The sequence below is a fragment of the Mugil cephalus genome, chromosome 1 (assembly GCF_022458985.1).
Source record: "Mugil cephalus isolate CIBA_MC_2020 chromosome 1, CIBA_Mcephalus_1.1, whole genome shotgun sequence".
NCBI classification, from domain to species: domain Eukaryota; kingdom Metazoa; phylum Chordata; class Actinopteri; order Mugiliformes; family Mugilidae; genus Mugil; species Mugil cephalus.
The window spans coordinates 10480042-10493748 of NC_061770.1; the positions used below are offsets into that span (position 1 = coordinate 10480042).

At 42.3% G+C, this 13707-nt stretch overlaps 2 protein-coding genes across 2 annotated transcripts; both read right to left on the reverse strand.

The window, feature by feature from the left end:
• Positions 1-232: 232 nt before the first annotated feature.
• LOC125006982 (rabenosyn-5) lies at positions 233-7737 on the reverse strand. Its single transcript, XM_047583536.1, has 12 exons — positions 7616-7737; positions 6637-6898; positions 5824-5958; positions 5599-5699; positions 5449-5494; positions 5196-5357; positions 4841-5103; positions 4589-4659; positions 4420-4506; positions 4233-4335; positions 3827-3931; positions 233-3729 (listed from the first exon to the last, which is right to left on the reverse strand). The coding sequence occupies exons 2-12, from the start codon at positions 6797-6799 to the stop codon at positions 2632-2634; spliced, it is 2334 nt and encodes a 777-aa protein (XP_047439492.1). The 5' UTR covers positions 6800-6898; positions 7616-7737; the 3' UTR covers positions 233-2631.
• A 1286-nt stretch (positions 7738-9023) lies between these two features.
• Positions 9024-11419, reverse strand: trh (thyrotropin-releasing hormone). Its single transcript, XM_047583557.1, has 3 exons — positions 11200-11419; positions 10619-10827; positions 9024-10320 (listed from the first exon to the last, which is right to left on the reverse strand). Exons 2-3 carry the CDS (start codon positions 10806-10808, stop codon positions 9698-9700), a joined length of 813 nt encoding a protein of 270 aa, XP_047439513.1. The 5' UTR covers positions 10809-10827; positions 11200-11419; the 3' UTR covers positions 9024-9697.
• Between the last annotated feature and the right edge of the window lie 2288 nt (positions 11420-13707).

A 13707-nucleotide genomic window follows, 5' to 3' on the forward strand; every position in this document is an offset into this window, starting at 1 on the left:
TACTGCGCCATGCCTCACCATCAACATTGATTAAGAACGGTTTGAGAAACAACAGAGAACGCACTGCACTGACCTGGAACCCGTTGAGACACCACTGGACACGACATGTGCAGGTTTAGCAGCACGAGTTGGAGCCACTGATCACTGATAATAGTTCTATGCAGGGACGTCAAGATTAGATTAAACACAGGATCACCACGCTTATGAGAAGAAGAGACACAACCAGATAAACTATAGACAAGTATTTATTTTATTGGTGCTGAAATGGGAAAGTTTACAAATCGATGCCTGTGTGTGTGAATCAAATATTATTAAAGCAGAGACTCTAATTACGTTCAGCCCTAGAATCAACTGCTAACACGAATAAAGAAGCTCCTGGATTAGTTTTCACTGTCACAACACTGTTTTCGAGTGCTCAGGCGATGACACCGTCTCTGTCTACGAGGAAAAATATGGAGTAAAAGCACAATGACAGATTCACGTCAGTCTTAGCAGCACTGAGTGATAATACTTGCTGGCATTCGCGTAGTGTGAAACACAAAGTTGAACTGTTGCGTTGACCTAAGAATTAATTTGATCTTCACATATATGAGTATTACTTACAGTTGCCTACAGTGTCTGAATAGTGTTTAGTATCTACAAGTGCGAGTGCAGGCTGAACTGGTTGGACAAACTTTAAAAGGAGTTAGATTTAATGGATAACATGCTGAACATACAGATCTCAGCAGAGAGCACAGACTAGAGTAACGTCGCTCAACACATCATCTCATCAGTATGTGATTAAAAGCTGATTAAAGGAAAGACGAGTCCTGACACAAGCTCAACACGTAACACACACATGCAGCCCACTGTAAACAATAAAGTCACACAACCTGCAGGGTTGCTTGGTAGGACACTGAAAACATTTCAGTTCACTTGGCTCTCGGGGGATGCTTTTTTTTTCTGACATAGACAAGATGCAACACAAGCCTCACATCTAAACCCAGAGAATGACAGAAAATGTCACCTAACATGAACAGGTTTAACGTCTCAATTCAGTTTTACAGAAAAAAAAAAAAAAATGAACTGCAGCAGAAATGAACAGCTGTTTGCACAAAGGCTCAACTTAAAAGCTGTTTCTTCTGATCCCGATGAGAAGACACGTATACAATCAGTTTTTCCACGTGGGACAAGCAATAAAAATTGCAAAATTCTGCATATTGTGCCTTTAAATTTCCTTACAAATCTACACTGTGCTGCACCAACAAATTTTGACTGAAATGGTAATTTTAGTATTTTTTTAATATTTTATCAGAAAATCCTTCAAACATCAGGCTAACTACTTATGGCATGGATTAAATAATCAGATGGTTATTTGGACTGAGATTTTCTCATGGTCCAGTTAGAGCAGGAATGCAAGGTTTAGTTATCTAATATTTGATTAAATGAACTGACAAATTTTCAATGAGGGGGGAATTTGAGCTGTACTAACCTCTACATTGGTTGCACAGTGTATTTAGAGGGATGAACCACCTGGGACATGACTCATAGGATTTTCTGAAGCGCGGTGTCGAAGCTTAGCGTGGCAGCTTCAGTTGTCATCATCCTGTGTCACTCCTGGCTCACTGGATAATGGTCAAACAGGCGGAGCCCGTTACCACTCCAAAGCAGCTTCGCCTTAAATTCTACATAACTTTAAATCTTGACATAATTTAATTCAAAGTTAATTCACAGTACAGCCATAGTGACCACAACTGGCCTTTGTACCAGACTGTGAAGACATTTATTTCTGCTGTAAAGATTTATTTATGGATTTAAACAGAGGTTTGCGGGGACAGAGCCAGCCTCTAGTGGACGTTTGAGGAACTGCAGGTTTTAGCATTTCTTATTTTTCTGCCCTTTGCTGCTTGACAGGAAAGTTTTCCACAGTTAGTTTTTACATAAGCATATATGTTAACAGCCTTTATTAGTGTGAACTCCAGTAGACTGTAAACTGTTCTTCTGTCACTTGAGTCAGCGTTAAGTCAACTATGAGGATTTACAAAGAAGTCAGCATACCAGGCTTCAACAGCCTGCACCTTATCTCTCTCTGAGGCACGTTATCTGTTACACACTCAAATCTCAAAGTCGAGTTGTACTGTTGGTAATGAAAGCGCCAGTTTTTCGCAAGAAAGGAATGAAACGACATTGTCTTGAGTTCTGCACAAGAACAAGCTAACACTTAACTAAGTGCTTAACTGGTCCTCGAACTCTTTACACATAACTAAAGCCATGATAACATTTTGATGTTGTTGATCTGCTCATCAGTCAGTAACACATCCTGACTTCCAAGAGACCACAGTCAGTCTCAGTTCAAACAACCATCTGTCTCATTAAAGTGACATTCTTTTGTCTTCCATTGTTCATGTTTGATGGGTTAATATCTTCATTGACACATCTTTACAAAATGCATTTTGACTTTCAGTGTGCGACAGATTCCAAGTGGTTTATTGGAAATCAAGGAAATTAGTCCTGACTACTGAGTTCTAGGACCCAATTTGTAGTGCAGCAGACCTCACCCAGACTGAATTCAGCGGGCTCATGGGTCATGTAAAGTGAGCCAACGTTGTCTTGGTAAGTAGCAGGGGTCAGGGGGATTTCAAGGAAAATGTTTCAGCGCTTCTTTTTCTTTTGGTCCTGTAGGGTGCGCTGCAGCTCTCTTAGGTTCTCTGACAGGAGCTCCACCTCGTCCAGGCGGCCGTTGAATTTCGCATCGAAAATGTAGGCCTTAATGTTGTCAATCTGTTGCACCAGTAGCTCTTCCTCTATCATGTCCACATCAGGCAAAACCTCGTCGTTGTCGTCGTCGACCTCAAAGGGGTTGGTGGCGACTCCAGGACAATTCCCTGTGGCCGCCATGAAAGGGTTACCTGCATCAGTGCTGTCGTCCTCAAAGGGGTTGCCAGGTCCGGTCTCAGCTTGTTGGTTCTCCTCTGTGTCCACGTCGTCATCAAAGGGGTTATATTCTTTCTTCCCATTGGTTACCTCTTTGTGTTCCTTTATGATGTCTTCAAGGAAGGGATTAGATGGATCCTCCTCAATGGGAGTAGAGTCCTCCTCTTCAAAGGGGTTCAAGGAGGTGCTGTTCTGGCCTTCACCACCAGGAGGGGTAACATGGCCTCCTAAGCTTCTTAATCTTGGTGGCGACTCCTCTTGGCTTGTGAGAGCAGGTAGCGCCTTTAAGGACGAAGGGCTCCTCTCAGCTTTAGGAGTCAGGTCCTCTGCGGCTGTGTCTTCCTCTCCCTGGTAGCCTCCTGCTGGGCTGAGATCCAGAGACTGCTCCCAGGTGCATGAGGTCTGGGTGAAGCTCCATTGCTCTCTCTCCTCCCTTTCCCGCGCCTCCAGGCGATGAATCTCCCCTTGCTGCAAGCTTTCTTCATCAGCCAGCTTCTGGGAGAGTGTCATAGCCAGGCTGGTCTGCTGCTGGTCGTATTCGTCCTGCAGCTGACGCAGGTTCTCCTCCAACATGGCTACCTCGTCAGTTTTCTTGGCCTCTCGCGCCTGACGAAGGAATGAACGGATGTTCTCAATCTGCTGCAGCAAGGGGTCCTCCAGCTCGCTGCGTACATGGACGGAGTCTGCAGAGGGCAGCCAACCACCAGCTTTGGTCATGCGTGGAGCTCGAGGGGCCTGGGGCAGCTCCCCGTTGGTACTGGCGAGTGGACGGTTTCTCTCAGAGGCCTGCCTCCTCTTCAGAGCCTCCTGGGTTGCCTGTTAAGCAAACGGGAAACATAGGACAGAAACACATTTAGCATGTTTTTTCCCCCCAGTGAAAACAATCAGTCGATGTAGAGACACACAGTCTCACCAGTCTCTCCTGTTGGAGTCTCTTTTCTTGTTCCTCTTTTCTCTTTTCTTTCAGCTCTTCATATTTCTCCTTAGTGGGTAAAGACATCAGACCTAACAGCTTCTCCTAAGGTCAAGAGGACATAAAGACAGGATGAATGCAGGGAAATAAAGCAAGTGCAGGAAATGGTCCGTTCAAAGTGTGACAACGGAAATGGAAAAAAAAAAAAATTCAGTGGAGTGAGTTCTTTGTTAACGATTATTAAATAATTACTGCTTAATCATACTAGCATTAAAAATAGACTAAAAAGGTCACCTAGTGTCTCAAATGTGACCAAATAGAGGATTTAATACGAGAAAAAAATGAGAAACCTTGCTGTATGATAATTATTTTATATCAATCAGGTTGGTCTTGTTTCAAACTTCACCTGAACAAATAGTGTGGCTGAATAGCGGATCATCCTCTGCAGCTGCAGCGACTTTGGATGCGGTGGTGGATCATCTTTAACTCCCAGTGTTAAAATCCTTTTACTGAGAAGAAAATGACTCAAGTCAAACTTCAAATACTCCATGTTTCATACAAATTCTAAAAGTGGTGATAAGTCTCCAAGGTACCTTAGAGCATCGATCAGTTCGTAGTATTTCTGGACTTCTAGTCTCAGTCCACCGGCCGTGTCAAGATTGTATGTAGTTTCACCGGCACTGTGAAAGTATAGAGCTGATGGTGAGCAATATGTCATCATAGCAGAACAGGTTTAGAACAAGTTTATTTAATGGTGCTTACTTGAGAGACTCAGCCATTCGGATATACTCTGGAGCCTTTTCGTCCACTTTCTCCATGCACATCCTCAGCTTCTAACAGGAAGACAAATTTTGACGAGGTGAACAACAGGAAACCCCAAAAGAAAAACGCTGAATGACGGGAAGGATACAACAGAGTAAACTCAAGAGCTTTAAAGAGCTGCACTTCTAGCTGAAGCAGAGAGACTGTAAAAGGCCCTAGTCTTAATTTTAACCATGAGGCTGACAAACTAACCTCATAAAGTTTCACTATATCTGGAACGTGGTCCTTCTCTTCTAACTTCTGCTGTCTCTTCAGCAGCGTGTCCATACAGTGGTGACAGCAGCGGATCCTCTCGTCGTCCTTTTCCTCCAACATGGAGGTTACACTGCTCAGGCTGCTGATGCTGCCTCTCCTCGAGCCCATCCCGCTGTTGCCACCTCCTGCTGAGGGGGAGTGAGACTGACCCGGGCTTCCAGGCACGCACAGGGCTTCCCGAGTCCCACTGATCAGCTTTTCTGTTCATGGATAAAAAGCAAAAGAAAACGTGGTAAAACTTCTAACATCTGACACCTTATATTACCTATTACATTATGTGATTCATACATACGGGCCAGAGGTAAGGGGACAAATTCCATGCACTTCCTACACATGATGGACCCACAGAGGCGGCAGTGGTGCCGCCTGTTACGGATGTTGAACTTGTTTCCACAGTCAGGACAGAACGGGACGTCCGAGTCATTCACCCATGACACAACAGACTTCTCAATGGCTACAAAGGAGCATGAACACCAATAAATGACGATAGTTATGAAATAATGCTTTCATAAAATTAGTTTTCTGAGTTATGGTGAAACACAAACCTCGAATTTTAGCAACATCCGAATTGGTTCTGTCAAACGACGTCAACTGAAACATACATTTTCGTGGTAAATATGTGGCACTGTTAAGCACAACTTTTAATTTCAGAATCAGTGGGAAGAAAACTTGACTTGTAGCTATTGTAACCACACCTTTTCCAGTCTGATGATGAGCTTGTTTACTTCAATGACATAATGATCTATCCGAGCTGCTCTGTGTTTTTTAAAGAGGTCCAGGTGACTTCTAGTTGCTCCTAAAACAGAATAAAATCACCTTTGTTAGTGTATCATATAGAAAGGTTTATCATTGCTAGAGTTTCTTGTACTAATTAGAAATATTCATAACTGGGTTGTTTTAGTCCAGTTTTCCATTCTCACCCAGTTCTTGAGGCTCCCACATGTAGGGGTCAACCCCACCGTAGTAGAAAGACTCATAAGTTCCAGTATCTGGTCTGTCTTCTCCATCCCTCTTCAGCAGTTTATCTTTCGCTTTCTTCGCCTTCTGAACCAAACCTGGACAAAGACAATATCAGGAGATGGCCAATGTGATCCCAAAGTGAGAAAAATTACAGCGTTACACGGGGTCTGTACAAAAACCTGTGAAGGACCGAAGTTTTAATAAGTACCAATCAATATTAAACAGTGTAAATACTTGCAGTCTACCATACTAAAATAATGGCAATCTACAACTTAAACTCCCAACAATGAATGGTAATTGCACACAGTAGGTGATCACTGACATTTATTGCCCAGAATTATGTCCCAGTGAAGACATTTGACTTTTGTTCTAGTGAATCTGAGGTTGACTGGGAGAAGGTTTGGTTATAGAGACCGACAGTGGCAGGAAAGTAAGAAGTACTTGTGGTATTTGTCCATAACACAGTTGCCCCTGCATGGGGTTGGGACACGTTCTACATGGATGCACATGCCATGAGGACTAATGTGCATGCTAAGATAACCCATGCATGCATACTTTGCCAACCAAGCTGCAGTAGCTTATTCTGACAACTCGTCTTTCCAACAATTCCCTCTGATCCAACACTGCAGTGTATTGTGTATTGTAGTGCTGACTATCACCAGACTACGCAGTACAAAGTAAGTTTTGTTTCTTTAGACTCTGTTTTGCACCCAAACACAATATACCAGTATAAAGGCCTCGTGCATGTGAGTGGGACAGTAGGTTGTACTTACTTTTAAGCTGCCCCCTGACATGGCGCTCATCCCCAGAGTGCTCCTCTTCATAGTGGTCTTGGAGCTGGTAGAATGACTGAAGGTCTTTCAGGCACAGCGGACAAAGAAAGCCCTCCTTCACTTCACCTGTAACCTCAAAGGGCGGCGGGTAGCTTGAAGCCATGGCAGCAGGAGGCTGTGTTGTCGGAGGAAGAGGTGCATATCACGGGGTGCACAAGCTACCCCATGTTAGCTCCATGCCGCATGAGAAAATCCCAGGACACTGAAGACCAGGGGAGAGGATAATGAAGCTATACACGGCATAATAAAATCACTTAATAAAAGTTTCAAATTGTCATTAAAATGTCCAAACATGCAGTATTCTGGCGTATTCTGGTTGGTATGTGGATCTCAGACACATTTGCCAATATATGCAAACCTGTATAATTTACTGCAAGGACACGGCGTGACTTTTATGAGTTAAACGTGAGTTGCAGGAGTGGTACTACAATAAACGGCGTCTATTGCACATCTGATGAATACAAGAGGATTCTGGAGCTAAGACTTACCACATTTCCTCACAGACTTATTATTATGCAATAACATAGTGCTCTGATGCATGAAATGAAAAGGTTACACCCAAGAAGTCCATTCCCTTTCTAGCTAGCAAGCTAACGCTACAGCAGACACTTTAATGAGTTACACGTTAATCATTTCACAATTATTATAGTCAGTTAATGTGTCGTACGTTTCACTGATCTCATGCACTTTAAAACAGGCTGATGTTAAACTGTACCGCTGATTTGTTCATAGCTAAAGTTAACGGTGGCTAAAACTGTATTTGTCTAGCAGAAGCAGTGTTAAATAGACACCTAATTAAACACGTGTTTTTTTCTGGCTACATGTAAGCACGATTTTAGACGGTGATATCTGGAAAATAACTATCACAGTACTTAATTTATGTCGTTATACATTCGTGTAATAGTTTGGCTTCTCGTACATTGAACAGACTCCAGCGTTAGCACGGGAGTGCTAGCAGCGGGCTTGCTTTCTTCAACCACCGTTTCTCCACTATCGCTGGTCCAAACATGGCATTAAATAACTTGTCACTTCATACAGACAAACACTCGCTGACTAATTAGCACACGAGGGGTCATTTGTACTCACAAGTTAAGCCGAGAATAACTGTTTTGTTGACAACTGGCTGTGCCCCTCTGACAGCAGCCCCGGCCCTGCAGCTGGTCATGTGATCAGTCCGTACGGAAAGAGAGAAGGGACTAACGGCCACACACGTGAAGAGGACTTCACTACACAAAACCGGATCACAATCGTAGTAAGCCACAACTTAAATGTTTGATTCCTCTTTTGTTTTATACCTGCGGTTTATAAGTACATCGTTGCTCCAATTGGTCCACGTTTTCAGACTACCCCAAACCAAACTGCTGGAATAACTTACGGAGTACCTGCTGACGTTACCTGTGTGTCAGCCGGTTTGGGACATCACTCAAGGTTGATCTTGCGTAAACCCCGAGGGTCATTATCGCTTATTGCTATTGCAAAGTTGTCGTGTGTCTTAAGAACCTCCAGCTTCATGAACCGTTGTCAGCGAAAGCCTCCTTCAGGTAAAAACAGTGTAGATGCCATGCGCATTGTGGGCCAACCTTGAGTGGCATTTAGTGACAACAATGTATATAGTGTGTAAAGACGGAAAATTCTAGAGGTCTATATAAGTTAAAGCTAATTTGTGCCCCAGAGCCATCTGTGTTATACAGTCATGAACATAACTGGTCCACATCTCAGTCTCCCATGCCTCTAAAAGTCCTTCAAGTAAGATCACCTAACAAGTAATAATCAGTCTTTATTTGAATTTCTCATACGGCCACACCGAGACCGCAACCAGACTCTCACACACACACGAAACTATACACAGACTTACTTCTCCTTTTTTTTGTGGTGCGCACATTTCTGAGAATCTAAACACACAGAATAACCTCAGACAGTCTATCCTCAGTATGCTATATCCCTAACTTTCTTTCATAGGCGTTTCAGGTATTTTGAATAGTTTGTGTAAAATAAACCTTCCTGTAATATCATGTGCATTTTCCCGTTGAACACCTTTCAGTCAACTGAACTCTGTGGTTGAAAATTCTGTGAGTTTGTATGCAATCACCCACTCAAATTCATGAGGAATTTGCATACTGATCAAGGCCTATGGACAGCTGCTCCCAAGGCTTTGATGGAATGAGCCCAATTAAAAAGGGGATACACACACTCTCCATCTCATATTGAACTTCATTAATCATTCTTGATCTGGCTGATGCAGGGGGACAACGGCGCTAATTAGACCTGGTAGGGGTTGACTCAACAGTTTTATGGTGCATCATTTACACTATAACCAAAGGAAGACCTCATTTTGACCAGTGCGTTTTATTGTCCAACATAAACATTGAAGGTTGACTTTAAGGCAAAGGCAGTTTTTTTTTTTCATTTACAACATTAAATTAATTAAATCCATGCAGTGATGTAGAAAAATAATCAGTGACACAATTTATTTGCTGTGGTATTCATTATATTTTACATGAGTAGAAAATAATGAAACACAAATGAAGACCGGATAATGTAAACGTAGCAACTTCCATTTCATTCTAACTCAAGCACGAACTGTAGGCTACCGACGAGCGTGTGCTGCCTCACAGAGGCAACATCGCCGAAGCCAGTAGACAAATGCTTTAATATTATAATTCGATGTAAGATAAATAATATTATATGACTAATAATAACAATAACAATATATGACTAATAACAATAATAAATGATAGATCAATATATCGCACGAACTCTTCTGACCGTATGTACAGCAATATAGTTAGTCGAAAGTTTGGAGGACAATTACGCTTAAGTTCTCCAACAGAATCTTCAGATAAATGCTTTTTAATAATGCGGTAACTGTTTGCCAAAGAAAGAGCGGTGGCACAGAAGGTTAAATGATGTAAATTCTTTTTTCACTTTTTATAATTCGCTTAATTTATACATTTATTTGTTTACAATACAACAGAACACCCACGTCACACTTTTGTTTAACCTACTCTCCTTCCACTGAATCCTCCTCTGATGCAAACCTTTTACCCGGGTGTTGCCTCTTCTCCTCGGCGTGACTCTTGTTAATGTTATCTAAAAAGTCGAGCAGCATGCTCGTCTTGCTGCAACTTGCAGGGTCCAAAACATCACACGGACTGTTTGTGCCCAAATCCGGACTCGAGTTATCCAAAAAGCGTTTTCCGGGGTGCTGACGCTTTTCCAACTCAGGGAGGTCGTCTTCTCCATCGGAACCCACATCCCAGTCCCCTTCACCGTCCTCATCCTCGGGATAGCGCTTACCTGGGTGCTGGCGTTTGCTGTGCAGCACCAGGTAACGCTTTCCCGGGTGTTGCCGTTTCGAAAGTTCACTGAGGAGTAAAACGGGGTTGTCAGAAATGTGTCCCATCGTTGAGCGCTTTCCCGGGTGCTGTCTTTTCTGGAACTCCATGAACGAGTGCATTTCGTCTTCGCGCTTGCCTGGGTGCTGTCTCCTTTGCACATCCAAGTACTGTTCATCATCGTCCTCTTCTCTCCTCCCTGGATGCTGACGCTTCTCCAAATCTTCGAGGTACCTCTTCCCGGGATGCTGTCGTTTTGTCACCCATTCTGGCTGAGAGAAAAACCCCTCTGGAAAAAGAGAAAGAGGACTTCTTAGAGTACTCTGACAGTCTACTTTATCACTTTACTGCAGATTTTCGCAGTCCCTGTCTCGTCTGAGACGCGTGCGTAAATTGAGCACAAAAGTAAGAATTTATGTCAAATCTCAAAACTGTTGAGGACTCTTTATATACTTATTATTATAGTATAAAACAATGTGTAAAGACAAGTTTAAAACTAAAAACAAGAACATTTAGAGTTTATGTTACTTTTCTATTTCAAAGCCAGTTATCGTCCCTTTCTGATCCAAGACCTTTATTTTACGCACCGTTTCTCCCGTCTTCATCCTGGAGCTTTTTGAGAATGGACCGTAACAGGAGGCTTTCTGCTTTTTGTAGGATAATGTCGTCTATGGTTCTTCGGTCGGTGTCATCCTCAGCAGAGATGCCCTGTCCTCCAGACACCGTCAAGTTGCAGAACATGAGAGAAGCCAGGATGAGCAGACATGTCGACTTCATGGTAATTTAGTTTGTTCGCCTGTGTAAAGGAATAGATTTTGGTAAATAGTAAATACAGTGCTCGATGAAATGATATCGGGACAAGGAGAACAGTCTATTTACCTACACGACAATATTTGATTCAATATTGGGACTTTCTGAAATGAAGAAAGATATTTTGTGCAAATCAAAACTTTCATTTTCTGAACGTTGGATTGTTTTTGGTGCTCAAACAAGTCAGTGTACCACTGAAACGGCACCAGCAGCATTTTAGAAACAATTTTTAGACAAATACACCATTTGAATTTGATGTCAAACTGTATGAAATGTTCCAAATAAATACGGATAGAGCGCAATGAATCTGAGTGATCCAGATAAGAAAATGCAGACATATTGAAATGCGATGCCTCACCCGGGAACTGCCCAAATTCTCTTCGCTCTGGCACCGCCGGTAGTGATGATACTGGCTCTCGGCTCTCGCAGCGGTTGGTGACCTCAAAGGCCAAAGTCTGGAGGTATGAGCAGAGAACTTTCCCTCTCAGCTTTTATACTTGGCGGCCACTGACGTCACACCAACGCTGGAGTAATTTTTCAGGATCCCTCGTCCTCATTGATGTCACCAAGTCGTGCGCAACTGGATGTGGCGAACGATCGCCCTATAGGGGCCGCTGCCCAATTTGTTATATGAAAAACAAATCAAAGACTGAGACTGGTAGTTTTGGGAAATTCGTATAGTTATCTATTCATATTTGTTTGTTTTTTTTTAAAAAAAAAACTTTTCTAATCCTTCAAGTGAATCCATCTTTCTCATATATATATTGAATGTATTCCATGTATTATTCAGCTTGTCTCCTTGCATCAAGCTTCTTGTTCTTATTGTTGTTTGCCACTCAAATTACTACATAATTCGACCAAGCATCTTTACAAATAAATTAAAGGTCTCCCGTGGGGCGCCAGACAGGGCTGCAGAGAGATTTTCAGATTTTTCACGAATACCCTGCGGTCACATGACTCGGGAGGGAGAACTGGAGCCATCTGGTTCGCCCAGAGTACATGTAATGCAGCTTCTGATCACGATGCAACAGTAGTGAATGCTTTAGAGAAAAGGAGGTTGACTTGCTAAGTTACAAGAAAAAAGAAAATGTGATGGCTTCTGAGGAACCTTTAGGTTTCCTCTTTTATTCCTCCTTCAGTAGATTTATTAATTCCAAAAATCTGTTTATTTCCAGACTCTTCATATTATGTGTGATTTCTCACCCATTTTAATTCAGAAGAGACAATATCCATGTCGAGGACTCATGGCTTTAAAATCCAGTTCAAATAATAAAAAAAATATTTTAGGTGTCTTGTGCATCAATTTATTCACATCTCTTCTGTTTTGCTGCATAGTTTCATTATGTGCTGGCTGACCCATAGGTGAGTGGAGTCTATGAGGTTAATGTAATTTGTCAAATGATGTGGTTTTATCCGGTTGATGGCTGACACAGCTGCAGTATTTCTGTAAAAGATGACATCTTGCGCAACAAGTGAAATTTAAGTTTGACCTTTACGTGTCAAGGGCTAACTTAAATGGAGCAACCTTTTTCACACTTTGTTCCTGTCCCACCGGGAGAGAGAATGTCATTTGCAAAGGTTTGAAAATGTCTGCAGATGTTCCAGCGTCGGCCCGAGATGACGCATGATTAGATGTAAGCACACTCATCTTAGCTGGGTGGGTGTGGACACCGAGCACGCAGTCCTCTTTTTGCGAATACTTGAGAAGTTACTTGCAAAGTTTAAGCTGTTAACAGAATTGGGTTTCCGTGCGCGGCTGTGTTAACTTCTTGAAAGGAACAGAAGTGTTTTAGATCACGAGTGTGCAACTTCTCGACCCACACCAGTTTCATACTTTGATCCAAATCTCATTAAACCTGTTTGAAATGATCTGCCTATCCTCCCTTGTCTATTATACAGAATCAAATCACTCTTCCATCTGGATGAACTCCTGCGTAGTCACAGTCAGTCAGCTCTGAATGTCAGTGTGAATTGAACTGACCGTGTAATGCTATAATTACTTGCTTTCAGCGTGCTGTCACGTCCAATACTTCAAACGGGCTCGGCCCTGCTTAGTTAAAAACATCGATATCGTGGTTTAAAATCACTCAGTATGCTGTGTGAATGAGTCTTATTGAAACGTCTCATTGATCCGTTGCTCATCCTTGACTTTAATATGTTTAATTTCCTCTGTATGCCATACTTATACAGCGTATAAAACTAAATAACATCACTTTACCTAAGGTTAAATAGATTTAACCACCAGCTTCGCTTAAACTTAGTCACAGTGTGAATGAGGAAGAATTAAATTCCTTAAGCCCTTAGACAGAAAATCTGTCTGACAGTGAGTTCTCTCACTAATACATTACTTTCAACGAACACAGAAAGAGGCATGTCACATAGGTCCCCTCCCTCCTGTAAGACCAATTATGTAACAAAATCCCCACAGGAACCAATTAATTGCCAGAGAGAATGTGCAGTTTAAATCATTTTGAAAGACCGGCGTGATGTGATGCAGTGAAAGAAAGTCTGCAGAATGTGTTCGATGAATGCTGCGTCCTCGCAGTGAAGACAGCGTGGAGCGGCTCAAACAGATGGAGTGATTGCTGCAGGTGTAGCAGCAGTCAGTCCTCCTCCTTTTATCGCCATGAAGCCGTGATTAAAATACAGCTTTTTTTCTTTTTTTTTTTCTCTTGATACGCTCATTCATTCACAAAAATACTTGCTATCAAAGTCTTTCAGATCTGGTGAATTAAAACAATCACTATTCTTGTCTGATGGTCCCCGTGTTCTGAGGAGGAGGAGAGGTTCAGAGTAGAGCCATTAGCCTCTGTTTACGTTCATGTACGTTTTATTGTCGTGGTCTTCAGTGTGTAAAGAAACTGTA

Bases quoted from the DNA above. Each gene is read 5' to 3' on its own strand.
- LOC125006982 (XM_047583536.1), bottom strand. From the start codon at position 6,799: ATGGCTTCAAGCTACCCGCCGCCCTTTGAGGTTACAGGTGAAGTGAAG. The intron at 4,660-4,840 runs GTTAGTTTGTCA...TCTTCCTGTTAG, and splicing joins ATATAGTGAAACTTTATGAG to AAGCTGAGGATGTGCATGGA. The intron at 3,932-4,232 runs GTGAAGTTTGAA...TCTTGACCTTAG, and splicing joins CAGCCACACTATTTGTTCAG to GAGAAGCTGTTAGGTCTGAT.
- trh (XM_047583557.1), bottom strand. From the start codon at position 10,808: ATGAAGTCGACATGTCTGCTCATCCTGGCTTCTCTCATGTTCTGCAAC. The intron at 10,321-10,618 runs GTGCGTAAAATA...CTCTTTTTCCAG, and splicing joins GGATGAAGACGGGAGAAACG to AGGGGTTTTTCTCTCAGCCA.